Source organism: Balaenoptera physalus (genome assembly GCF_965194825.1).
Source record: "Balaenoptera physalus genome assembly, chromosome: 10".
NCBI lineage: Eukaryota > Metazoa > Chordata > Mammalia > Artiodactyla > Balaenopteridae > Balaenoptera > Balaenoptera physalus.
In genome coordinates, this window is record NC_138889.1 from 28,163,348 (window position 1) to 28,189,923 (window position 26,576).

A 26,576-nucleotide genomic window follows, 5' to 3' on the forward strand; every position below is an offset into this window, starting at 1 on the left:
TCACTCGGTGAAGCTGCGCCGCGACAGCGTGGCCGACTTCTGGCCCTGTGAGGGCCTGTGTGCGCTGCAGGACTCGCTGCCTCTGCCGGCCATGTGCGCTTCCCTGCAGAAGGGCCTGCTGGACTTCAACGCTGACCGCCACCTTGGGGTGGACTGGACGCCGCTCTTTAGCACCCTCTGCCCCTGATCTGTATCCAGAGCTTCTTCCAGCCACGGCTTGGCGAGACAGGTTTGTAGTTCCCGCTTCCAGGGGCCCTCGTGTGGGCGCTGCGAAGCGGGGTTTTAGATGGTGCAAGGTGGAGGGTGGGCACTAGAACCGGTGCCCAGTGCCCGGGTGTGCGTGCACTAGATAGGGCGTGTGGCTGAGGACCCCTGCCAGCTTGGTGACCTCGGCTGAGTGCTTTAAGGCTTCTAGGTCTCAGTGTTCTCATCTTTAGCATGGGCTTAATAGGACCCACTCTCTGTGGAGGTTACAAGGTCTCACTCTGTTAATGCTTGTAGACTCTACAATGTAGAGCACTTAGCACAGTTTGGAGCATCGTTAATTGTTGCACAGATGTTACCTGGTCTGTTGAATGACTTTGCCTTGTACACACCAAAGCGATTAGGAAATTGATATATCCCAGCTTCATTTCCTTTCCATTAAAACAGGGCTCAGGAAAAAAAAAATTTTTGTCAATAGTCATATCATATAGTGGAAAGAGCACCAGTGTGAAGGCAGCTTAGGGTTTGAATTCCAGGGCTTATGCTCTCTGTGGCCTGGGCAGGTTTCTTTTGCACTACAATCCCCACACTTGTAAAATGACATTAAAAACCACTCTTTCTGTGGGTTCTTAGAATTAATTAAGCAGGTTATGTGTGTAAAGTATCCTGGCACTTGAATGAGTTGTCAGAACCACGGGCTGCTGGAGACTATGCTTCTGCCCTAGGTAAGCTCCCCTTCTACTGGGTGGCAGGTAAACATAAGCACAGTAGTCAGTGCTCTGGAGGAAGTGAGTTCTGGTGCTACAGAGCACAGAATCTCTTTTTTCTTTAATTTAATTTTTATTTTATATTGGAGTATACTTGATTTACAATATTGTGTTAGTTTCAGGTGTACAGCAAAGTGATTCAATTATACATATATCCATTCGTTTTCAGATTCTTTTCCCATACAGTCTGTTACAAGATATGGAGTAGAGTTCCCTGTGCTATGCAGTAGGTCCTTGTTGATTATCTATTTTATATATAGTCGTGTGTATATGTTAATCCCAAACTCCTAATTTATCCCTCCTCCCCATCTTTCACCTTTGCAGAGCACAGAATCTTGGAAGGGAAAGTTCAGGGTAGACTTCTTGGAGGAGGTGCCATTCTTTCTAAGGATATGTAGAAGCTCCTGGGGTGGCAGGACGGAGCAGTGTGTGTTAAAGATTGAGAAATATAAGAAAATATGGCAAAACTAATGTACAGGACTGGAACTCAGGGTTTGGGAAAGAAATGAGAGTTGATACTGGAAACCTAGTTAGGCCCAACAGAAAGGGGCCTTGTTTGTCCTGTCAGAAGTTTGGATGTTTATCCTGAAGGCTGTGGGAAACACCAAAGAACAGTGAAATGGAATTCTGGTTTAGAGGCTCACTGGGACCTCCATGTGGAATGCAGTTGATTGGGTGCAGGGTGAATTGTAATCTAAGGGTCCCACTTAAGTTATAAAAAGTTGGACTGGATTTTGGAGATCTGAGAGAGAATGGGTGAAGCCTGGTGACCAGTTAGAAAAGGGAGGACAGCAAACGTGGGTGACAGTTTACAGCTGCATCTTTTTGGGAGATACAGAGCACAGTAGAAAGGGATTGGGGGTGGCGAGAGGATCTTACTTCCTCTTCAGTGCTTTAGAGGGTCCTGGTAGATGGGTCTGGGCCCAAGATACAGACCTGGGCTTTTTGGGAGGACAGGTGTTTGAAGGCATGGGAGAGACTTAGGTTATCCACAAGAAGATCCAAAGAATCATAGGTTTGAGAGTTTTTTAAGTGGGTATATTTGAGGATGTTTATAAGCTGAGAGAAAGTAGCCAGCAGAGGAAGGGTGTGAAGATCTAGGAGAGGAAATGATTGTTCATTTGTTTTCAAAAAGCTGAATACTTATCGTGTGCCTGGCCCTTTTCTAGGATCTGGGGTTCACACCATCTGTTATCTCTCCTGCAAGGACCGTTCAACTCATCCCCTGGTGAAGAGAAGTCAGATTATTCTTTGCATCCCATTCAGGTGTAAGAACTGTTCTGTACCTCTGAAGGGACTTTACTTAACCAGAGTAATAAGTTAGAAATCAAAAGAAATTAGAGCTGGAAGGGACCTTAAAGGCCACTGTACTTAATTTTGCCTAATATTTTACATTGAATATAAGAAAAATTTATTGTAGAGCCCATTCTCTTCAGAGTTCCTTCACTGAACTTTCTTAATGTCTTGCATACAGTGGATCTAGCTTGTAAATTTTGGCCTCCTCTTAAATTTGCTTCTTCATCCATATTACATTTTGCCCAGACTATGGCAGAAACTCCTGGGTGGTTTCACGGCCCCTGGGCTCAGTTCCTCTAAGTTCATCTGCCTACTCGGGTTAAGTGATCTTCTAACATAAAAAGATACGCTTAAAATAATGCTGCTAATGGCTTGCCCACACAGAGTTAGTGCATACTAGCTCCCCAGCGTGTGCCCTGTCCAGAGGCGTGTAGTCTGAACTGTGCTCGGCCAACCCTCATGGGGCTCTTTGGCCCTGAGGATGGGGAGCTTTTTGTGATCACTCCCTTTATCTAATCGGTCCTTCAGCAGCGGGACGCCTTTTTCTAATCAGCGGAAGCACCCTTACTCAGCCAGTGGTAGTCCCAGGCCTCATCACCTGTGGGATACAAGCCATGCTCTCTCCCAGGCTTGCTTTGGCCAGCATCTCTATTTTCCTTTCTGTCTCTTCTCGCACTTGGACCCCTGGCCTTTAGTCATCCCCACCTGCAGTATTTACTGTGCCCAGCAGGAATCAGGCTTGAGTGTCTCTTCACAGATGTACCCTCTGCAGTTAATGTACCTCCTACTCCAACTCTGCATACTCTCATCTTTCTAGATTCTACTTCAGGGTTATCATGAAGCTGTCACTTAGATATAATTTTTTGCCTCCATAGGAACCTCTGTGCATAAAGGTTATGTTTACTTATCTCATGTGATTGAAATTTTGAGTTTATATATCTTCCTTCTTAATGAAGGCTTTAAAGGCAGGAGTCGTTTCTAATCTTTAGCACAGAGCAGATGCTTTTTTATTTATTTAGATACTTTTTAATGATGATAAAATGTACGGTTTAAATCACTCATTTTACAATAATTTTGCTTTAGGTTGTGACAGAAATAAAGTTTACAGAAGTCGTGTTCCTGCGATAAGAAATAAAGATGTGACCTTCCAGTTGTGTAAAGCTCATGAATGCTGTGTAAGTGCGTCGGGTGCACTAAGGAACCTGAAGCTAAATGGGCTAGTTCTGAGAGAGACTTAACTATGTTAACAAAGGTAAGCCTTCATTGTGTCCTGCCAACATTTGATACTTGCTTTTGGGGTAAACTAAAAAAATAAAATTTTAAACTGTTCCTCCCCATTAAAGGGATTGAATAATTGACTTCTTTGGTGCACCTGTGTCTTGAGAATCGTCCAGTTGGTGATGGAGGTTTAGAAAGTGAATTTCAGTCTTGTTTAAGTCTCTTCCCATCAGACTGGTCTCGTGATTTCCTACACACCATGTCTGTCTACATTTTCCTGTCTACCTTTCCTTGGTGTTGTTCATGCCTGGATTGTCGCCTGTACCTGCTCAAACCTTGGTCCATTCTCATTTGTACCATGGAAGTTTGTCATGCTGGATACTGTCAGAATTAATCTTACTTAAGTTTGTGTTAAGCCACAAACCACACGTTTTGTATATTTTCTGTTTTTTGTGTTTGTTTATATTTCTAAGGTTTCTCTTCAAAAAATATTATGGGAAGGGAAATAGCAAAACATAAAGAGCAAAAAAGTCATCATTCTCTTTAAATTGTTAGAACATCTATCTACAATCATAATTATAATGCACTGTGGTATGTGTTAAAATAGGAAATATATGTAACGTCCCGTAGGAGCAGCAAATTCAGTGGTGTTGGTGAGGGTGTGCCATGGAAGTAATCACAAAGCAGGTGACTCTTCATTGGGGTCCTGAAACATTAGTGTGCGTTCCCTATGTCCAGTAGTGGTCTGAGGGGGTAAGGAAGCCTGCCTTTCAATTTGAGGGAACAGAGGGTTTGAGGTCCTCTCTCTTCTATTGCTCTAGTATACTGCATAGCAGCTAATAAAATACTGGGTTTATAGTTGACATTTAAATCGCTGATTGATCATCAAGATTGGCATGTATCATTGGAAATGAAAATCGGAAGAGTCTTATGCTTTTTAGGTTTTTCTTTTTTTTCCTTTTTCTCAAAAGTATGTAGTACTTTACTGAGTGGTTGGCAATAAAGTTTGCAGTATTCAGTGTATTCAGTTTTAGTACTTAAATAGAATTAAACTGTTGCTGTAAACTGGAATAACACTTTGTTACTGACAAGTTTTAGAATGCATCAGTTCATCAGTTACCTGTTTGGGAAGATTGTAGTTAATGATTTTAAGAATGTGGCTATAAACCTTCAATTGACTCAAGAAAAGCAAATAAGTCAAGATTGACAAATGTATAGGCTCTTCATCTTATTGTGTGTGTGTGTTTTTTTTTTCCTTTTAGTTATTTGTCAAGGTATAAAGAACTCTATCACTCTTAAGACAGTAAACTTCACGGGCTGTAATCTGACATGGCAGGGAGCAGATTACATGGCCAAGATCTTAAAGGCGATTTTATGTTTAAACTTTCATGAAAACATATGTGATTGAAGCACATTACTACATTGACACAGATGGCCATTAATTTTTGTCTTTTGATACCTGTGAGTGCATCTTCACGTTGTTGAAAGAATATGACCAGTTTTCAGTTTGGGATCCTACCATTTAGTAAAGATAGTCCACTTAATTTTAGAAATAAGAGATTTAATATATAATACATAATAATACTTTTATGTATTTTTAGTTACTGAAAACATTTATTGTGATGCTGTGAAGAAACTATGCCATTATAGTCTTCAAGATTTAAATGAATTAAGTGTCTATTAGCTGCTGTAGTTTATAAACTAATAAAAATTACTACATCAGCAACTTGTAAATACTGTTTTTAAACTAATGCCTTAACAACTTTACAGTGGTTATAATTACTGTATTTAGGCCTAAATTATTTAATAATTTGGCATGAAGCCTTTTTAGTAGTTTGATGGTGCAGATCAGGGATAGGTAAACTATGACTTGTGGGCCAGATCCAGCCCGCCACCTGATTTTGTAAAGAAAGTTTTTATGGAACATAGTCGCACCCATTGTTTACATGGTAGCTATGGCTACTTTCAGCCTACACCAGTGGGGTTGAGTAGTTGCAACTGAAACTGTATAGCCCACAAAGCTGGAAATGTTTAAATTTAGATTTTAAAAATTGAAGAATTCTTTGAGCCTATACAGGGCAAGTCCATTGACCCCTGGGGGAGAAAAAAGTCAAGAACTTGGGTGCCGAAACCAAATGGCCTAGGTTCAAATTCCCTTTCTCCCTTTTCATAGCATTTGACCATGGGCAAATCACTTAACGTCTATGCCTCATTATGAGGTTTAAATGAACTAATTTGTATAAATAGTGCCTGGTGCATACTAAACACTGTGTAAGTGATTGCTGTTATTTTTGCTTGGAGCTTTTATAAGCTATTGTTAATAGGAAAATGACACTAATGATTTTCCTTTTAGAGTGTCAAAGGCACTTTGAGTCTTTTATTTTTTCAAGACTGTAACAAGACTTTTTTCATTTAAAGTCAGTGTTCCCTGTTACCAGAATTTATTTTATGAATGTAAAGAATTGAATGTCTTTAAGACAAGACTTGTGGTTAAATGTCAAGCCATTATTTTCCCAAGGCACATTAAACTGGCTCTGCATAGTCCAGGCCTCTAAAGTTTGTGTGCATACCCTAGGTGGCATGTGAGATCCATTTTGTAAATATAGTTTTTAAAATAATGCCTGGGATTTCCCTGGCGGTCCAGCAGTTAACACTCTGTGCTCCCAATGCAGGGGGCTTCGGTTCGATCCCTGCTCAAGGAACTAGATCCCACATGCAATAAGTAAAAGATCCGGCAGGCCGCAACTAAAGACCCGGCATAGCCAAACAAGCAAACAAACAAATAAATAAATATTTTTTTTAAATAAATAAAATAAAATAATGCCTTAGAAGTTAGGAAAAGAAAATATTAGAACCTATTTAGCTTTGTATCATTTAAAAAATATCTGTGTAGTTTATAATGTACATAAATTATATGTATAGAACTTCGTGTATATAATTTGTTAAAAAATAAGATGCATATTAAAAAGTTTTCTTATGGGTTGCCCAGTCAGGTGGTTGGAGACCATTGGAGGACAGAATGATGACATTTAGAGCCTCAGCAATGATAGAATTTAGAACCAATCCCCTGACTTAGAAGATAAGGAAAATAATTCTTAGATTGTAATTGAGTTGTCCAACTTTACATAACTGTTCAGAAACAGGTCATCCAGTGGCTGGAATCTAATCACTGACCGACTAGAATCTGGGTCACTAGGCTCTTAAAGCTGAACTGACTGTTTAATTTCTCAGGTTGATTCTCCTGGCATATATGCTTGATATGTGTGTGTGTAAATCTCTGACATATAAGCCATACTCAGTAGGCACACCCTGTTTCCTTCTTGAAGCATCTTAATTTCATCCCATTAAATCTTTGAAGTATCAGACTATCAGAAGGCATGAAGAAACTTGGGCTGAGAGTCTTCATTCCAGGATACTTGATTTTGACTGTATGCCTGGTTTGAGGCGTATCATCCTGAACTGTAACAAGCTCATTGGTGATCTGGGTGCTCGTGCTTTTGCAGAATCTCTTAGTGAGGGATTATGGCTTGGAGGTAAATTCTAAAATTGAAAATATTGAATTTTTAATATAATATATGCTTAGCTTTTGGCATGATACTGTTGTGATAGGATTTTTTTAAAGCCTCATTTTTCTAATAGCTTTTATGTTGCTTTTAAACTTTCTCTAAGAGTTGCATATAGTCTTTACAGAAAATGCAGAGTAACAAGAGAACAATTACCTATAAACTTAATACCCAGACATAATCACTGTTCATTTTGGTGTATATATTTTCAGTCTTTTTTTTTTCTATAAATATATGTGTACACTTAGGGATTACTAAAATAGAATTGTAGTATACTTGCTATTTCATATTCCTGCTTTTTTCACTTAATGAGGTATCATGTAGTATTCCATCATATTGATGTCCCATAGTTTAATCAATTCTTTGCAATTAGATTTAGACAGTTTGCTTTTCCCTGTCACAAACAATGTGAATACGTTGTATATACATCTCTGTGTCCATCGGGATTACTTCTGTAGAATAAGGTACTAGAAGTGGAATGACTAAGTGTGACATATTTTTAAGACTTTTGATACACATTGCCAAATTACCACCCAGAAAGGCTATGCCAATTTGTAGTCCACCCCAAGAGTGGATGTAAAACCTGCCTCTCACAAACACTGGCTGGTAGCACTTTTAAAAAACTGTAAGACTACAAAAATGAGTACCTCTCCCTTTTTTATGCAAGTGGGATTACTCCAAATTTTATAACTTTTTTCAGTTAATTTAGTATGACCATCTTAGCAAGTCAGTAAATTTGCATCTACTGCATCATTTTTTTGTGACTGTTCAGTGTTCCATTATATGAATATGCCACAGTACACATAGCTTATCCAATCTTGTATAAAATGTATGTCCAGTTTTTCAGTTACAAATAGTACTCTGATATATATCCTTACCTATATCTGTGACTATTTCTTTTGGTTAAATTCGTAGAAAGAGAGTTGTTGGGTCAAAAGAGTATAGACATTTTAAAGACTTTTCTTACAGAATCTTGGCTTAATCTGATAGGAGAATAACCACATTTTGTTTTATTTTGTATTCATTTGATTTACTGGTGAGGTTTACTGGCTGTTTGCATTAATTTGGCTAGTTGGTTAATTACACCCTGTGTCCATTCTTCTGTAGTGAGAGTTTGTAAGGGTTGTATCATATCCTGTCAGATCCGTATGTCTGACTTGCTATTTCTGTGTGTAATGGGGTGTTGAAAGACTCTAGTTATTTTAATGTGATGGTCCACGCAACACTTAAATAAATGACTCATGATAGTTTCCTTTAATGTAATATTTTTTAATACCTGTGCTTTTGTGATGATCCCTTTTGTTTAAATGAGTAGGTTGTTCAGCCCCAGAACTACTAGAATTCATGATCATTTGTTCTGGTTTTTGTCTGACCTTTTACTGCGAGAATCCTTGACCATCATACTTTCATGATAGGTTTTTAGTATGTATTCTCTATTCACACATTGTTTGAATTTGTTATTATTTGTATCCTAGAAAATGGTACTTTTCTAATGTTGTACGTCCCTTAGGTTTTTAGCAGATAATTTACTAATTAAAGTGAGTTATACTTGTAAATTGTTCTTATCTCTACTCAGAATAGAGGTGAACCTAGATACTAAGTCTGCTTCCACCAAGAGCATTATTTCCTTCTTGTGCAAACTCTGAATTCTTGCAAGGAGTACTTTATTCATTTGTCAGTTTCACAAGTAATTTTTTTAATACCTACTGTGTGCCAGATACGGGTTTAGGCACTATGGATAAAGCAGTGAACCAGACAGACAAAAGTCTTGCCCTCATGGAGCTTACATTCTAGTGAAGGAGTTCAGATAGAAATGAGTAAACAGATAAGTAATATAATTTTAGATAGTAGGAAGTGCAAAAATATCTTAATGTAAGGAGAGTGAGTGGGGGCAGGTAGGACTCCATTGTATAAGTTTGTTAGGGGACAGCTTCACTGGAGAAATGGCATTTGAACGGAGACCTGAATGAAGAGAGGAGCAAGCCATGGAAGATCTGGGGTAAGCACATTCCAGGACAAGGAGGCAATGAGTATGCAGGCATGTAGGTGGGTGGAGTATTTAAGGAAAAGCAAGGAGGCCAACATGACCAGAGTACTGAGTGAAGAAGAGTGTGGTATGACATGAGGTCAAGGAGCTAGCCAGGGGTCTGATCTTGTAAAGTCTTGAAGGCCAGAGTAAAGATTTGGATTTTTCTAAATGAGTAGAGGGTTTTGAACTGGAAAAAGGCATGATCCAAATAGTATCTGAATACGGTGACCTGGTATAGAGAATGGATTTGAGAGCATAAAGAAGAGAAACAGGGAGACCAGTTAGGAGACTATCACAGTGGTCCAAATAAGAGATGTTTATGGCTTAGCTTAGGCTGGAAGTTTGGAGCAAGTGAAAAGTGGTTGAATTCAGGTTGTATTTTGAGGGTGTAGCTAACAAGGCTTGCCGATAGATTAGATGTGGGGTATGAAGGAAATAGTAACAAGGAGACAAGTCGTTGACGATTATGTGTGCAACTGGGTGGTATCACTTAGAAAAAGGGGGCTGATGGGAGGAGCAGCTTTTGAGGGAATATTAGGACTTTGGTTTGTTATCTTAGATGCCCTTTAGGTATCTAAGTGTCTGGACAGTGCTCAGACTGTACTTTCTATCCAGAGGTATCCAAAGCCACTTTAGATGCAAAATGTTGAAAGTTGACCTTTGCTGCTGCCAAAGTAGTAGCCACTGGAGGCAGTCTGCAAGATGGCATCTTAGGTGTTTGAGGAAGAAATTAGAATACACAAGGGGGAAATAAGTGTATAATTATATAATGTAGATTTCATATTTAATTTTATGGGAAAAGCAATAATTAGTTGGCTTTTGGTTTTAAATGGAAATAGCCACTCACTGGGAAATAATTACTCTAATTTCAATTTATTTTACTTTAGATCATTCTGTGATGAAAGCAGTTATAAACAATGTTCTCCAGATGGAAGGAGTGCCAAGTCAGAGGTATATAACATGTTTTAGTTTTCTCGGAAGAATTTCTCTTTAATGGCTTGTTTTTCTTTCTTTCTTAAAAGAAAATTATCAATTCTGCCATCTTAAAACTAAGTTTTTCGTCAAATCAAATGGCTTTTCTGTTTTTGAAAATGTTGTGTGATGCTTTAATTTAGGTTCCCAGAAATGCAGATTGAAAACCTTTGATTAACTTAAAAGTATCTTAATTTCCAATTAAGATCAAACCGTCATAAATTACCTGTAACTTAAATGGCATATTTATCATTTCTGTTTCAGTACCAGTGGATAACTTCTCCATCGTGAAGGAACCATCCAAAGCTGCTAGACAGAAAAAGAGAACTATAATTTTGGGAAGTGATCAAAAAGGAAAAGCTACTATTAGAATTGGTAACTCTTTCTTGTTTTTAATGTTACTAGAACTTATACCCCTTATGTTTTCCGGTGTGCTAAAATTAAAACAGCCAATATGAACCACATGCATATTAGGAGACCTATGATTATTTTGATACTTATGAGAATTTATAGAATATAGATATAATAAATGAATTTAAAGAAATGTTAATATTAACCAACATTATTGTTTGGATCTCATAAAAATTTCGTTATTTTGAAAATATTTCCTGGTTGATAATTACTTCTAATACTTTGCAATTGAAATTTGGGGTGCACTTTGATGATAATTTTAGTAGTGGTGCTTTTGAGGAATGATTTTTTTTTAATGCAGAATTACCTTGTGTGCTATTAGAAACAAAATTTCTTCCCAGTTCCAACCTTCCCATTGTTTCCTGCTTCTTTCTTAGAAATGCTTACTTAAATTTTTGAATCAGGTAATATCTTGTTTCTCTCAATGATAAAAAAAACTTGAAATATGTATTATCCTTACAAAAGACTTCTACAGACAAGTTCATTGACCTAGATGGAACATTTTAGAAAAACAATGTTTACTGTAATGTATATTTAATTTTCCAAATGGTAGTTAACCCAGGATTTTACAACTAAGCCTATTATTTTGTTACCAAATGTAATAAAAAGCTTTTAAAACCCTTTAACAATCAGTGGTGTAAGTTTCACATTCTCCTGAATATAGAAATTTGCTATAATTTACTTCTACTGATAATGTTTGTATTGTTTCTAAGGGACCTTAACTTTTTATTTTCTGGAACATATTATCGTTAGTCACAAATAGTCTTTTTTTTTTTTGGTGATGAGAATGAATAGTAGGAGCAGCATTTGTTAAACCAAATCTAATATGAAACTGACTCTTGTGAGTAAGTTTGAATTTTGAAACAGTAAAGCAATAAGGTTTAATATAAAGCAAAATAATTTTTTTATGTTTGTGATCTGCCAATTTCCCAAAAAAAGTTCTGTGGTGACTTTAGTTATATACCAGATACATTAAAATCACCAATGGACAACACATCTTTTATTCCGGTGCCCTCTGAAAGTTTTAAAAATTTGTTGACTTAATACCACTGAACGGTACACTTTAAAATGGTTAAAATAATAAATTTTCTGTTTTATGTATTTTACCACAATTTTTTTTTTAAGAATTTCACTTTAAAAAAAAATTAATTAATTAATTTATTTATTTTTGGCTGTGTTGGGTCTTCGTTTACTGTGCGAGGGCTTTCTCTAGTTGCGGCAAGCAGGGGCCACTCTTCATCGCGGTGCGCGGGCCTCTCACTATCGCGGCCTCTTTTGTTGCGGAGCACAGGCTCCAGACACGCAGGCTCAGTAGTTGTGGCACACGGGCTTAGTTGCTCCGCGGCATGTGGGATCTTCCTAGACCAGGGCTCGAACCCGTGTCCCCTGCATTGGCAGGCAGATTCTCAACAACTGCGCCACCAGGGAAGCCCCACAATTTTTTAAAATGTGTTGTTTGAAGATTTTTGGGTTTTATAAAGGTATTGTATTAGCATAACAATGAAAAATTTTAAAGACCACCTCTAATCCCATTATCCTATCAAGCAATATATACATTTTTATTTTCTCTTCCTGCTGTCTATAAACATAATTCCACATAGCTTCAATATAATTTGCCATGTTTATCTTTTCATACTAAATTTAAATTTTATGATTCATAGTTATACTTTTTAACATTGTATTCACAAGGTTTCATTGAGATGGTCAATTTTTTAAATTGGTGAAAAATTGGAAATAACCTAAAATCAACTATTGTAAACATCTTCATAAATACAGCTTTTTTTTTTCTACTTAAAGATGTATGTTTTTGATTCTCTATTAATCAACTTGCTTGGACAATAGTGTATTAAATAGAAGTTGTTAAGAGTGTTTATGAAGTCAAAAAAAAGCTTATGATCGTCTGCCAATTGTTATTTCAAGAGAGTGATATTTTAATAATCAAATAGTACAACTAAGAAGTTAAGATTTGTGATATCACACTAATTAGATAATATTATTAAAAATTTATATCATATGTAAAGTGTTCTTAAAATAGCTAAGTTGACTTTTGCTATGATATTAGAAATGGAAATATATATAAATAAAACATGTATATGTAAAACATATTAGGAATTCTGTAAAATTAGTACCTGATGGTATATAATAGGGTATCATGGAATGAGAAGAAAACAATTAAACTTTTTTTTTAATTTAGCATGATTAAACAAAGTGGAAATGTAACTGAAGTATACAAGCTCATTGAGCTATTTGAAGAGCAATTTTATTTCTTGGGCTTTATTTTGTATTTGCCTCAGTTATTTGGAGACATAGAGGTAATCCAAATCAGTATCTGGGTATATACCTAGATCCAGGTGAGTATAGGCGTGAAATAATGGTGTGAATTGTGACACATTTATATTGTAATTATGTATGCCTAAAAAAAGATGGGAACTTTTATTAGAAATATTTTTTATCCCCTAACAAGAAAAGTGTAATTAAAAAAAATTTTAATACAAATGTATTTGCATTAGTTTCTGAAAGTAAAGGAAGGGTATACACATACAAACCACGTGCATACAAACATTTTTTTTGACGGTAATTAAGTTAAAAAACACAATAAAATAGCACAAAATGAACTGAGCTCCTATATATTTTTAAGAGGCATGTAAATCACACAGGATTGTGTGGTGATTATCAGTAAGCTACACTCTATGAAATATTTGTCCTATATTACCACATACACTCTAATTTACCCTGCATCCTAATGCTGCTAAAATATAGCAGAAAGCAGCAGCATAGCACAGGGAGATCAGCTTGGTGCTTTGCGATGACCTAGAGGGGTGGGATAGGGAGGGTGAGAGGGAGGCTCAAGAGGGAGGGGATATGGGGACATGTGTATGAATATGGCTGATTGGCTTTGTTGTGTAACAGAAACTAACAGAATTGTGAAGCAATTATACGCCAATAAAGATCTATTAAAATAAATCAAATAACATAAAATATAGTAGATTTGAAGGATAAATATAACAATTTTAACCTATGATATTTGTTTTCAGTAAATTCAAATTAAATATTTAAATGTGAATTTTAATATATGGCTTGTTCTAAATAAAATATTAACACATAAGTCTAGTTTTTGCAACCAAATATTTCATATAAAGATACTTGCCTCTTTACTACTGAAATATAGGATAAGTCTCCACATTTCACTCTTTTATCCAGTGGGTTTCATTTGTTTTTTTGTGTATTTTCTCTATGAAATCAAAGGAGCAGTGAAGGTTGACAGGCTTGTAGGAGAGTAACATTGACTCACCTACCACCCAGCAACTTGCAGCCTTATAACTTTTATTGTTTTTACATAGAAAAATTCATCTTAAATTGAAATTTTGGTCTAATTCTGCAGATTCTGTTTGGCAGAAGTCATGGGTGTATTTGTGTTTCTGTGTCCTTGAGATTCAGAAATGCCAAAGGTGTTCCAAGATTCAGTAAACTTGAGTCTTTCTGCATGATACATGAAATGTATCATACTTTGGGATTATTTTAAAAATTTATTTTTGCATTTCTGCACATCTCTATACTTTTGTTTTAGTTAAAATAACTTGTTACGGTAGAGAACTTATACTTTTAAAAAATGCTGGCTTATGTAAAACCTTTGTACAAAACGCTCCTCTTTTTAATGGGCTTGGCATCATTGTCAAGTGCCTGTTTGATTCCTTTCAAAGTGTACACATGTGACAGTTGCTCTGTAGACCTTTGGTGCATCTTGATTCCTTCTTTTCATGCTTTGTCAAACATAGGCTTGGCCGCAAAGAAACCTGTAAGTAAACACTCTGCTGGTAAAGAATGTTATGGTCCTGAACCTCTACCACTTGGTGTGTCTGGTTTCCTGCCGTGGCATACTGCAGAACGTGCAAAAAGCAACAGGTAACGTGTTTGCATTCCCTGTCTTTTTCAGTCGTTCAGAATTCTTTATTTTGGAACTTCTATTATGTGGGAGGTCTCTGGTGCTTTCCATAGAGGCAAAAACATAACTCACACATGGCTTCTGCCTAATGATCCCTCTAAGGAAGAAAAACAAAAAGTAATTGGGAGTTTCAAGTTGTTTCTCAAGTGTCACAGCAGAGGTAACCCCGTGGGAGTTTTGAGGAGACTAAAATTATCTCCAATTGTGCAGGTGAGAAAAGTTTCACTAAAGGAAGGTGTAGTTGAGCCAAGCCCTACAGCACAGAAGTAGGAATTCGGATATGTACGAATGGGAAAAAAGACATTTTAGGCATGGGAAATAGTTTAATGCAGAATGGATGAGAAATATGCATTAGACCTATTCTAAATCAACTGGCTTATTAACTCAGTAAATCAGATTTAGTGAGTCAAACTAGCTTTACCTGATTACTTATCCAGGGGATAGCTGTTCATAGTAATTTTTGTCATAGAACAGTAAATAAAATTGTTGAACTATAGCTTTAGGCTTGCTAAGTGAAATAGATTGCTCTAGATGATTTTCAAGTGACTTACTTGGTAGTATTCACGAAATTGGGGATTAACAATTGCTTAAGAAAACAAAGAGAATTGATTTTAAATAGTACTTGAAGTAGTTACTGTGTAAAATATCTGTTCAGTTGCTCATGTTAAATTGATGTTTATAATCCCCATTGGACAACCGACTACTTTTTTGCAAATGGTAATGTGAATTGCTGTTGCATAAACTATAGTGTTGAATCCCCAGTCTTTGCACTTGAGTTTAACAACTCTGTGGTTTCCTATCTTCTTCTTGAGACACTTAATATCAGGTCCATCCTCGTCACACAGAGTGGTAGATTAGAGAATGATTAATATCACCATTTAAAGAAGGGAGACTGAAATCTCAACCATCCTGAACATAGGAACTGAAGGGGCCTCTCAGCAGTTCAGAGAGTTATCACCAAGCCAGTCGGCTGAATTCTGTTCAGTTTTCTCTGTAGCAGAGCCCTCCAGGTCCTTCTTTTGAGCTTATTTATTTTTATACCCAATTCTGTATGGATACTGTACATAATACTAAATAGTTGTATTAACTGAGTTTAACTGGTGATGTATTTACATCAAGATCTAACCTCATTTTGTTGATATCTTTTTAGGGGCTTTGCATTCATCAAAGCTCGTGATGTATGTAATCAGTTGCTGGTGTGTAGCTATCATATTTATGATATATAGGGCTTGAGTTGGGAAAGGTGGATGGTCATTCTTCTTGCTTTTTAAACTGACAGAGCCTTACAAGAAGCATTTCCCTCTCTGAAATAAATCCATGTAAAACATGTTTGGTCACTCTCCCAATGCAACTGTGTAGTTGTGTGGATTTGGCACACAACTGGCAGCCTGGTGGTTGTCTGTAAACAAGGAAGCCTGTTCTCCAGTCCGCAAATCAGCTGTTACCCAGTGAAACGAACTTGACTGCCATTTCTGACCCCTCACATGGAGCTGTCATACTCAAGAATGTTCATATGTTTGCAAGAAACATTGTTTGCAGGCTATATGTACAAATTCCTGATCTGAAAGCCAATATAAAGCAACATCTCCCTCACCTCTGCTCTCTCACCAAGGCCACACACATTCCCTCGCTTATGGCCTCATGGCAAGCTAATACTGTCTGTATCAGATTCTCCTTCCCAGTGGTTCTGGGAGACTGCATAGTTGCTCTGTGAAAGGCACCACTGCTGAGGTTGAGAGAGGAGCATCTTGGGTGTCAATCCTGCCCTTACATGCCCAGAGAGAGGAGTGTGCACCTCGTTCTCCTGTTGGGATTTTCCTATGCTGCAGGTTTGCTGCTTGTTGTCAAAATGATGTCCTAGTGACTTGTCTTCTGCGTAGTTACATAATGCCAGCACACTTCCTTATGATCTGTAGAATTTATGGGGTTGTGGCCAGGTCAGGTTTTAAATATTTGGAAATGTCCAGTTGAACAACATTGCAGTGGCAATGAAGCTTGACAGGAGAATTGTATTACTGTTACCCTAGTTTTGGCTTAAGGGTGATGAGAAGGTGAAATTTTTGATGGGTCAGTTTTAGTTGTGTATGTGTATGTAATTTATTTTTTAAAAATTCTAACATCTATCATACACAGCTTAGATATGTTGACTTTCTGATTATTCTTCTAATTCTTTCAGTCCCTTTACTGATGTATTTTCCTCTGAAAAACTACATTTTCTTCCAGACTGTTTTTGTCTGATAGTGAAGAATAATTTTTTATTTGCAGTATAAAGTTGATCTGAGAGAAAATGTTTACCTTGGCTCTTCACTTGGCTTCTGTGAAAGAACCTTAATAAAATAATATGGGCAATTCCCATTACTAATCCTAACCATGTACAACAGAGGTCTGTACAGTAACATAGCAAAAAAAAGTTACTGTAATTTTACTTAGTCATTGCCTGTTTTAGACTAAGGAGCAGTGAGAGACATTTATAAATAATGATACCTCAGATCACTTTTGTTAAATGTCCTCTAATATTTGGATATTTGGTACCTGACTTGTGTTATCTTTTTTACAATCTTGTCTTCTTTCTTTGCACTTTAGTTTAACAACTCTGTGGTTTCCTATCTTCTTCTTGTGACACTCAGGTCCATCAGAATTTCCTGTGACTGTGAGAGTAGAGAGTCCTTCCTCCTCAGAAATCGAAGAGGTCAATGATTCCTCAGAAAGTGTTCAGGAAGAGCCAGAGAAAATCAGTCTGAAACAAGAAGCATTGCCGGTACAAAGTTATCACTTTAAAGCTATAGAGAAGATTATTTTTCAAATGGAAGCCTGATTGCAACATGGCACAGCTTGTGTGAGGGTTCTGTTTTTCCCTCCGATCTGCGTTGTATCCCCTTGAATGGTTCCTTAAGCTTAGACCAAGGTGAATGGTGGACATTTGAACTCTAAGAAATAAAAATCAAAACATGTCATTAGTAATATATTTTCCTTTCCTTAGAACCTTAGGATATTAGATTTAGGGAGAACCTTAGTGATCATATGATAAAGAAATTGAGTTCTGAATGAATATAGTCAGCTGATTCAGTGCTCTTGTTTTACAGATGAGAAACTTGACAGTTCTAGTTGAACTCTCTTTTTATAAGAGGAAAATATGGCCTCATTTTAAACAAAAGTAAAGTTGAAAAAAGTTTTGATGTTGATATTCTCCTTCCCTAAAATAAAAAATATCAAGAAGCTACATTATATTACCAAATAAACCTGACCTCTAATGTCATTCCATACTTTTGTTTGTATGGACAGAAAAGAAAAATTGATTTTCATAAGAAATTTTTGCACCTCAAAAATAATATATTTATTTTATTTGAACTTAATGCAGAGCTGAACATTTCTAGTAAATAAAGGAACACTATTTGGGGGGACCTTGTCTTTGTGCTACAAAGTCCATGTTTAATTTTTAAAAATTATTTAATATGATTTTCTTTTCGTATGAAACATGAAACTTGACAGGTTTCAGAACTAATTATCCCATTGTTGTAGGATTATGGTAATTACTCTTTGATTTTTCAAAAGAGAAAGTTAGATTTTTATTTTTTAAATTAAAATTAATGATAATGTAGAGACATTTTAAGAAAAAAACTTAGAAAATTATGAAATGTTAGAGTAGGAGAAATCTATACTTCATGTAGAGTTACCCCCTTTCATTTTATAAATGAGCACCTACAATTTGTAACATGTAAGTGGTTTATTAGTGAATGGCAGAGTACGACAAGACCCTAGAGCATCTAACCCACATTCCTTGTCATTTTAGATGTGATGTATTCATTTCCTTCACGAGAAGACCAGGAGATTGTATTTCTAAAAGCAATGATAGACACTGGGGAAGACCAAGAAGTTTAAACACTGGGACCACAGAATAGCAGATTCAGAATGCACTGAGAACGCTTGCAGCTCTCCTCCATTTTCACAAGACACTACAATGATGGTATCAGAGTGTTTAAGTATATAAGCCCACAAAAATCAAGAGATTTCAACATAGTTTTGAAAGACGGAAGACAAGTGGAAGAGTGTGAAACTGAAGCAGTAGAACAGATGAAAAGCTTCACCTAGAATATGCACAGAGACCACCTGCAACTGAGGAGGATTCTGACGCCACCTGCAGAAGTAGCCCCATGCTCAGATGCGCATGTAGGGGAGAAGGTTGAGTTAGTTAAAAGTGTGACAGAAATAGGGGAGCTCATTGAAGGTTTGGGTTTGGAGGAGTGAACTCCCAGCCCCGCCCTCACGCTCCTGAAATGAGATGATTTCATTTTGAAAACAGTGAAACTGGCGAGAACTAGGGCAGCTAGTATGAGTTTTTACACCCTAGAAAATTGTGTTTGGGAAGGATCCTATTACAGTTACTCCCTGCTTCTTCCTGCATACGAAACCAATCAATCGTTGACTTCAGGGAGCTTTCTGCACTCATTCTTAAATAGAAAATAACTGTCATTTGCCTGATAGTTGAGTAAAGTTTACAACATGAGAGAGGGGGGAAAAAGAGTGAAAACATATCCTAGTAGGACCAGGGACAATTTAGGGAACAAAATAATTTAAGAAAAAACCCTGATTAGTATCCTGAGAGAGGTTTAAAAAGAGCTAGCAACTATAAAATAAGACTAGGGTGTTAATTAAAAAGAGAATGGTCAGAAAGCAAGAGAGGGGTCTTGGAAATAAAAATATGGTTGCTGAAATAAATTCAGTAGGAATTAAAAAAATTTCTCAGTATATAAAAAAGAAAGACACAATGCAAAATGTGATAGAAATATGTTAGAAAGCCTGCATCTGGGAGATCCAACATGTTACTGTTAGAAACTCGACCCAGAAAAAAAATGGAGGGAAGCTGTCAAAGGGCAACAAAATTCCCCATAGCTGAAAGTAGATATCAGGCCTTAGATTGAAAATAGTTACTCAAGTTTTGAGCAAGATGAACAAGAATAGACTCATACCTAGCACCCTTCATTGTGAAACTTTAAAATACTGAAAAAATAAATTAAAATAGAATAAAATACTGAGAGGACACATCCATTCCAGAGAGAAAAATACTGGTCACCTAAAAAAAAAGTTAGAATCTGACTTTATCATACTTGTCATCAGCACCATGGATCCTGTAAGGCATTAGAAAAGATACCTCCAAAGTTTTTCAGGCACATAATTTTCACCCTAGGGGTTTGTATCCAGCCAAACTATTAGTCATAAGTGGAGGCTGAATAAGATATTTTGCACACAAAGAAATTTGAAAATTTTACCTCCTGTGCTACACCTTAAGCTATTTATAGAAATAATCCAGCAAAATGGGGCAGTAAACCAAGAAGGAAGGTAATAGGGGATTCAGTGCCGAGAGCAGCTAGTCTAGATTGGAGAGGCTTCTATTGATTGTGTGATTGAGAGCTTAGAAACACCTTGAGGCATATTGTACTTACTAGGTATTAGACACTGTTGGAAAGGAGGAGGAAGAGGAAGAGGAGAAGGAACTTGAACTCCAGAGGAGAAAAGGCTATACTGACATAAACATGAAGCAAACTAAACTATGGTTGATTTTTAACCTACTAATGGTGAGGAAGAGAAGAATCCACTTAAACTTGACACTATAGATGTCCCCTTTTTCAGTGACACAGAGGGGTAATGACCACCTATGTAATTTGTTGTCCAAACCAGAACTTGTCCAAATTCCTTACACTTCAATAGCGTAAGGAGACGATCTAATGCTGTAACATCAGGACAACAGGTATAAACTGGAACAGCCCAAGGCGGCTTGGGGTATGTGGTCACCCTGCACAAGGGCAGTGACACTGACACAGTATGGAACGAGGTGTAGTCTATACACAGAGACACAGTACGTCTGCAGTGGGCAATATTAATTTAATTGTAATAATGGCAATACTGTCTTGGTTTGCAGCTTTTATTGTCAACTTGCATGTAATAACAAATAACTAACCTAAACTATACTTAGTATGTATTAGTATTAACTTGGTATGTACTGAAATGTATTGTGTACTAGTACGTAATTAGTATATATTAGGCTCTAAGTGTTTTTGCATATATTAACTCATTTAATCCTCTGAATAGCCTTATGAGGTTGGTGCTAATATCATTCCCACTTTTGAGAAAAGGAAGCTAAGAGACAGGGAAGGAACTTGCCCAGGCTGTACCTAATTTAGGGTTGGATCGAGGCTTTGAGTTTAGGCTCTCTGCCTGTTCTCTTAAACCTTACTCCGTACTGACTCTCAAATAACAGAAGACTTAACTGCACATAGAACAGAATATAAATTTCAACTTTGACAACGTAAAAGCTAGGTTTCGAAGGTAGACAGGAGGTAGAAAAAAGGGAAGATAGTATGAATGTCCTCATTTTACAAAGCGTGACGTTGAGAGAGTTTATAGTTGATCAACAATGTCGGTTTTTAAGTATATCACTACAAGTCAAAGAGATCATGAGCAGTGGAATAACTAATGATGACATAACTTTACTGAGCAGTGTGGACATAGGAAAGAGTGTAAAGGAACTAAACTCTTACTTAGTAAGTTAGAAAGTGAACAGATAATGCCTCCAATTTAGTGAGAAAATAGTCATGTAAGAGTATTACTTGGAAATGGAGAAGAATTCAAAATAACAATAGTTGGGCCTCCCTGGTGGTTCAGTGGTTAAGAATCTGCCTGCCAAGGCAGGGGACACAGGTTCGAGCCCTGGTCTGGGAAGATCCCACATGCCATGGAGCAATGAAGCCCGTGCGCCACAACTACGGAGCCTGTGGTCTAGAGCCTGCGAGCCACAACTACTGAGCCCACGTGCCACAACTACTGAAGCCTGCGCACCTAGATCCTGTGCTCCACAACAAGAGAAGCCACTGCAATGAAGAGTAGCCCCCACTCACCACAACTAGAGAAAGCCTGCACGCAGCAACAAAGACCCAACACAGTCAAAAATAAATAAATAATAATAAAAAAAGAATAAAAAATAACAATAGTTGACGTAAACCTCATAAAAAAGGAAATCCAAACAGCCAGTAAACACAGAGAAGTGTACAACTTCATTAAGTAATAAGAGAAAAGTGAGTCAAAACCAATGAAACTACATGCCAATCAGATTGACAGATACATAAAATCTAGTAGTATCAGGTATTGTAGACCTGGAGTACTATGGGAATCTTCTACCCTGCTTATACTGGAGTATAAATCGACGCAACTACTTTGGAAAGCATTTAGCACTCTCCATCAACTGAAGGTATATAAATAGCCTGTGACCCAGCAGCCCTCACCCCCGCCCTGTGTAAATGCACCAGAATAACCGGTACAGCAGGATTCCTGTCCATGATTTGCATTAGCACAAACTGAAAACAAACCAAATGTCCATTAAGAGTCAAAAATTAAATAATGTGTATTCGTACAGTGGGAAAACTATAAAGCAATAAAATTGAATGAACGAGATCTACAGGCAGCAATGTGGATGAATTTTTTAAACCAATGTTGAGTGAAAGAAATAAGATAGACAAGACTTCATACACTATGATCCTCTACATAAAGTTAGATGTTGAGAAAACTAAACTCTTTTGTTAGGGATGCATGCAGGTTAAAGGAAATGATTGTCAAGAAGTGAGGATGGTGTTTAACCGGGAAGAGGGAAGGAGCTTGTGATGAGAAAAGGATATGGGGGGGTTTTGAGATACTGACAAATATCAATACTTTCAGATTTGAGTAGTGGTTATGTAAGTATTCTCTTTTTATTTGTCACATTGACAGTTTTGTTCTGTGCACTTCTCAGTACGCATATCGTATTTTACAATTAAAAACCTGAGTAAAGAATCGGTCGCTTCTTGAATGCTGGATGTGGGAGTGGGATGAGACTATTTCATTTTAAGCCCTTCACTACTGCTTGCATTCACATGTTCATTCATTCAGCATTAATTGAACATATGCTGTGTACCAAACACTCTTCTAATTTTATATGTGTTTTAACTCGTAATCCTCACAAGAGCTCTGTGATATGGGAGCTTATCTCCTCACAAAAGCTCTGTGATATGGGAGCTTATCTCCATTTTATAGATGAGGAAGTTGAGGTCTAGAGTTATAGAACTTGTCCAAGGTTATATAGCTAATGGGTAGTGCCAGGCCCATTTGCCTCAGAGAATCTGAATTTTTACAATATAATCTAAAAGAGAAATTTAATTACTAATTATAAGCAAAAAAATTGCACATTAAAGAAGATGACAAGTTTTCATCTATCCAGTTAGAGAAAAACACTGTGTTTCACACACGTACATCTTGTATTGGCAGGGATTTTCTTTAGTAAGCAATTATTTATTGACCGTCTACGTTGTGCTAGGCACAGGTGCTGGGGATAAACACAATAAAATACACCCCCTATCTTCAAATAACTTGCACTCTAAGTGAGGAAGTAAGCCAACAGTTATAGTAGAGGTTATATACTAAATGATACATCGCTGATGGCAGTTTAAAATCTCAGAAATCTTTTGGAAAGAAGTTTGGAGATAGGTACCTCAGAGCCTTAAAAATGTTCACTTGCTTTGATCTCAAACTCATTTTTATGGACTTATTGCAAGAACGTTATTCTCAATATGGAAAAAAGCCTTCATGCATAAAAACGGTTATTTTGTCTGATAATGTTGAAAAGTTGGAAAGAATTTAAATGTGTAAAATGGTTAACCAGTAAACCCACTCAGTGGAATATTTTGTAGCCCACAAAAAAAATCAAGGTTATGAATCTCTTGATTATATGAGAAATGATTGATTTCAATGTCAAATGGAGAAAAGTTGAACATAAAATTTGATATCCAATATGATGGGAGCTTTGTCCCAGAAAAATCACGCTAGCCAGTGTCGAGAAGGGAGGAAGGAGAGCAGATGACAGGAAGGAAAATTATTCCAAAGCCTTATCATTAGTCTTATTTAAGTAATAGAATATCAAGCAATTTTACTTTCTAACTTTTTTGGTTCCATATTTCCATGTAAGGGACATGAATTATGAATACTTTGTAGGAAGAGGGTACACTTTTTCACAGAAATTTAACACTGTGTTCTAATTCCCTCCATTAGAGGGAGAAACTATTTCATGTAATTGCACTTTGATGTGCTATTTAGAACCAGTCAGGAATTTTAGTCTACTTTGCTCTGACTGTGGGGAGGGTTTTTTGTTTGTTTGCTTATTTGTTTAGAATTTCTTTGAAGTCAGTTTTAGAAGATTGATTAAACCATTATATTAAAAGTAGAGGAAGTTTGTAATTTTTTTCCCTTTTTCCCAATTGAAAACTTGCCTGGCTTTAGTAATGAAACATTAAAGAATTTGAAGTTCTTAGACTCTCAATTTTTAAAACATGTTCTGAATATAAAAATAGATGTTCATTGAGCAAATGTTTGAAAACAATGAACAACTTATTGAAGGAAATAAAAGCCACCTCTGCATGTACACACACCTAATCTGCTCTTTTGTCTTAAAAAAGTATCAAAAATATTTTGCCATATCCCTAAATATTCTTCTACATCAGAGAATTTGATTAAGCTTATGTATCATCTCCCAGGAAAAACGCACAGATATATTTTGAATGTAGAACTCCTGAATCCCATTCATTAACTCTGGTGGAGACCTCTTGTCATTCTTTTCTTAGTGGCTTCATAGCGCATTCCTTCAGACGGTGAGCTGTTTTTATTGAAACCAATCCCAATTTGGAGGCTCTTAGCTTTCTTCTAGGGTTTGGTTATAAACAATCTTATGTCATCATGTTGGTAGATAAATCTTTGCCCACATCTTTGATTTTCTTAGGGTAAACTCCTGATGTAGGATTGTTGTTAGGTACCAAAAGCTACTCTCCAGAAAGTGATACCAGTTCCTCTCCCAATGATGGCATATAATAGAGTTCCTCATTCTTTAAGTGATTGTTCAAAGCAGTTAAATTGTATAAATATACCTTACTGTTTTCATAAGTATAGGTATTCTGATTGTTTATCGCTGCATAAGAAACCACCCCGAAACAGTGGCCTAAAACAATGACAGTCATTTATTTTGTTCACAAACATGGAGGTTGAGTAGAATATTAATTCTTTTACTACACTCTTACTGATTGAAAACAATACCTATTAGACTAGCTCACAGTTCTGCAGGTCAGAAGTCCAGGCACAGCGTGACTGGGTTTCCTGCTCAGATACAAACGGGAACATGTGGTTTCCCTCCTGAGAGTGTTAAAGCACGTGAAATTTAAGTGTAACACATTGAGCCCCAAAAGTTGGATGTTCACCATAGTTTGTGTGGGTCACAGAGCTGAAGTCAAGATGTCAGTCTGGCTGTGTTAGCATCCAGAGGCTCTGGGAAAGAATGTCTCCAAGCTTCTTCGGCTTGTTGGCATAATTCAGATTCTGCAGTTGCAGGACAGAGGTCTCAATTTCCTTGCTGGCTGTCAGTTGGGGGACAGTCTCAGCTCCTAGAGGCCTCTCGCTTGCCTTCCCTGCCACAGCATTGGACTTCTTCAGAGCCAGCAATGGAGAGTCTCTCTCTTGTCCCTTTTGTACTTCAATTCAGAAAGAGTTCAGGTCCTTTTCATGGGGTGCCGGAGTAGGTCACATCCACATAGAATAATCTCCCTATCTTAAAAATTCAACTGATTTTGACCTTAATTCCGTCTGCAAAATCCCTTCACTACAGCACCCAGATTTAGGGTTTGATTGGATAAGTGGAAGGTTTGTGTACTTCAGTAAGTAGGAGACTTAGGGGCTGTGTTAGAATTCTGCCTATTGCAAGCAGTGTCCCCACTTCAAGGACCGAAGTGTCTTAGTTCCTAAAACTCCTAAGAGAGTTTATCAGTGTTCATTTTATTTTTTTGACCTTGGTGAATGGGAAGACTACCACCTCCGTGAACAGTAATGGCACCCAGCTTCTTGAGTCTACAGTGTGGCTCTTCTACTTAGTGGTGTGACCTTGGCTGTGCTGCTCTACTTACTCTACTTCTCTGCCTCTGTTTCCCTCATCTGTAAAATAACATGGAGTTAGTTCATTAGTCATGGATTGAATGTTAGAGGAGTGGAACAATGAGCAAGATGTAGCGTTGGCCCTTTAGCAGTGGAGTGAGAGGGGAAGACGCACAGCAGATGTCTCATCCTGCACGTGACATGCTGTGACGGGCATATTCAGGGCGTTTAGTCAGTGTTTGTGGAAGAAGAGGGGGAGCTGTGAGGCAAAAAAAGTCATCTAAAGAGGCAGTCCCTAATCTAAGTCTTAAAGGACTCGTGAAAAACTGGTGAGTCAGCCGGTGAAGGGCAAGGACACTCAAGGCAGAGAGGACAGCGGAAGTCCAGAGCCGTGAGTGTGCGAGGGGTGTGTTACGGAGCCACAGGCACAGGCTCTGGAGCATCAGTGCAGTGTCACCAGGCAGTGGCAAGTGCCCCTAAAGGAGGCAGCGAGAAGGAGGAGAGCGGTCTTAGCCATCCATGTGCGTGGAGCTGGTTTCCTCAGAAAATAGCTAAGGATGGAAAGGACAAGTTCAGGTGGCATTTTAGACCACTGACGTCAGTATGGATGAGGAATTTGAAGAAGCTTGGAGACAATTATGCCCCACTCTTCTGAGGAACAGTGTTTTTTATTTTCGAGTGGGACTTTCACGCTGCCACCTCCTCTCCTGTCCCTACCGAAATGTTTATAGGCCGGCAGAAGGGAGAACCTGGCTTAAGTAAAGTTAATCAGGTTTCTTTACTGTACAGCTTCTCGGGGCTGCTGTAGGCTAATGTTCATTCTGGATCGTCACAGCAGGCGTATGGTACACAGCCATCCTCAAAGCTATTTGACTCTAGAGTCCTTTTTTAATAGAAGTGTCTAACAACTGGTTCCACCAAACAGCAATTTGGTAACTTCTAGACCAGGTAATAGCAAGAAGAAAAGGGTCTGAAATAAGGTATAAATGAAGGGAGGAAATAAGTTCTAATTTTATTTAGGAAATTACAAGCAAGACTTGATCTTGGGAAGTAAGGAAGAAGTAGGAGGCGGAGGCTGAACCCCCATCTGTGTGACTAAGGTTGGGTGGTGGTATCATTGAGTTTGGAAATAGGGGATAAAGAACTGAATTGGGGAAAAGACTTTAGTTCTGCACATGTAGAATTTTAAAGCACCTGTAGAATTCAGGAGACAAACTGGTAGATAACTGGACATGCAC

At 37.5% G+C, this 26,576-nt stretch overlaps 1 protein-coding gene across 3 annotated transcripts in view; it reads left to right on the forward strand.

Moving 5' to 3' along the window:
* The first annotated feature begins 241 nt into the window (after positions 1–241).
* LOC309636679 (centrosomal protein of 78 kDa-like) overlaps positions 242–26,576 on the forward strand; it is a 528,677-nt gene continuing 502,342 nt past the window's right edge. Inside the window, exons 1-4 of one of the 3 annotated variants that reach the window (XM_082410086.1) lie at positions 242–3,519; positions 9,965–10,028; positions 10,314–10,424; positions 14,237–14,363. In XM_082410086.1, the coding sequence (XP_082266212.1) occupies positions 9,995–10,028; positions 10,314–10,424; positions 14,237–14,363 (272 nt within the window). In that variant the 5' untranslated portion in view covers positions 242–3,519; positions 9,965–9,994. Of the gene's footprint in view, positions 14,364–17,030; positions 22,225–26,576 lie in introns of those variants that run through there. The other 2 variants (XR_014250145.1, XR_014250144.1) reach the window with 2 other exon arrangements.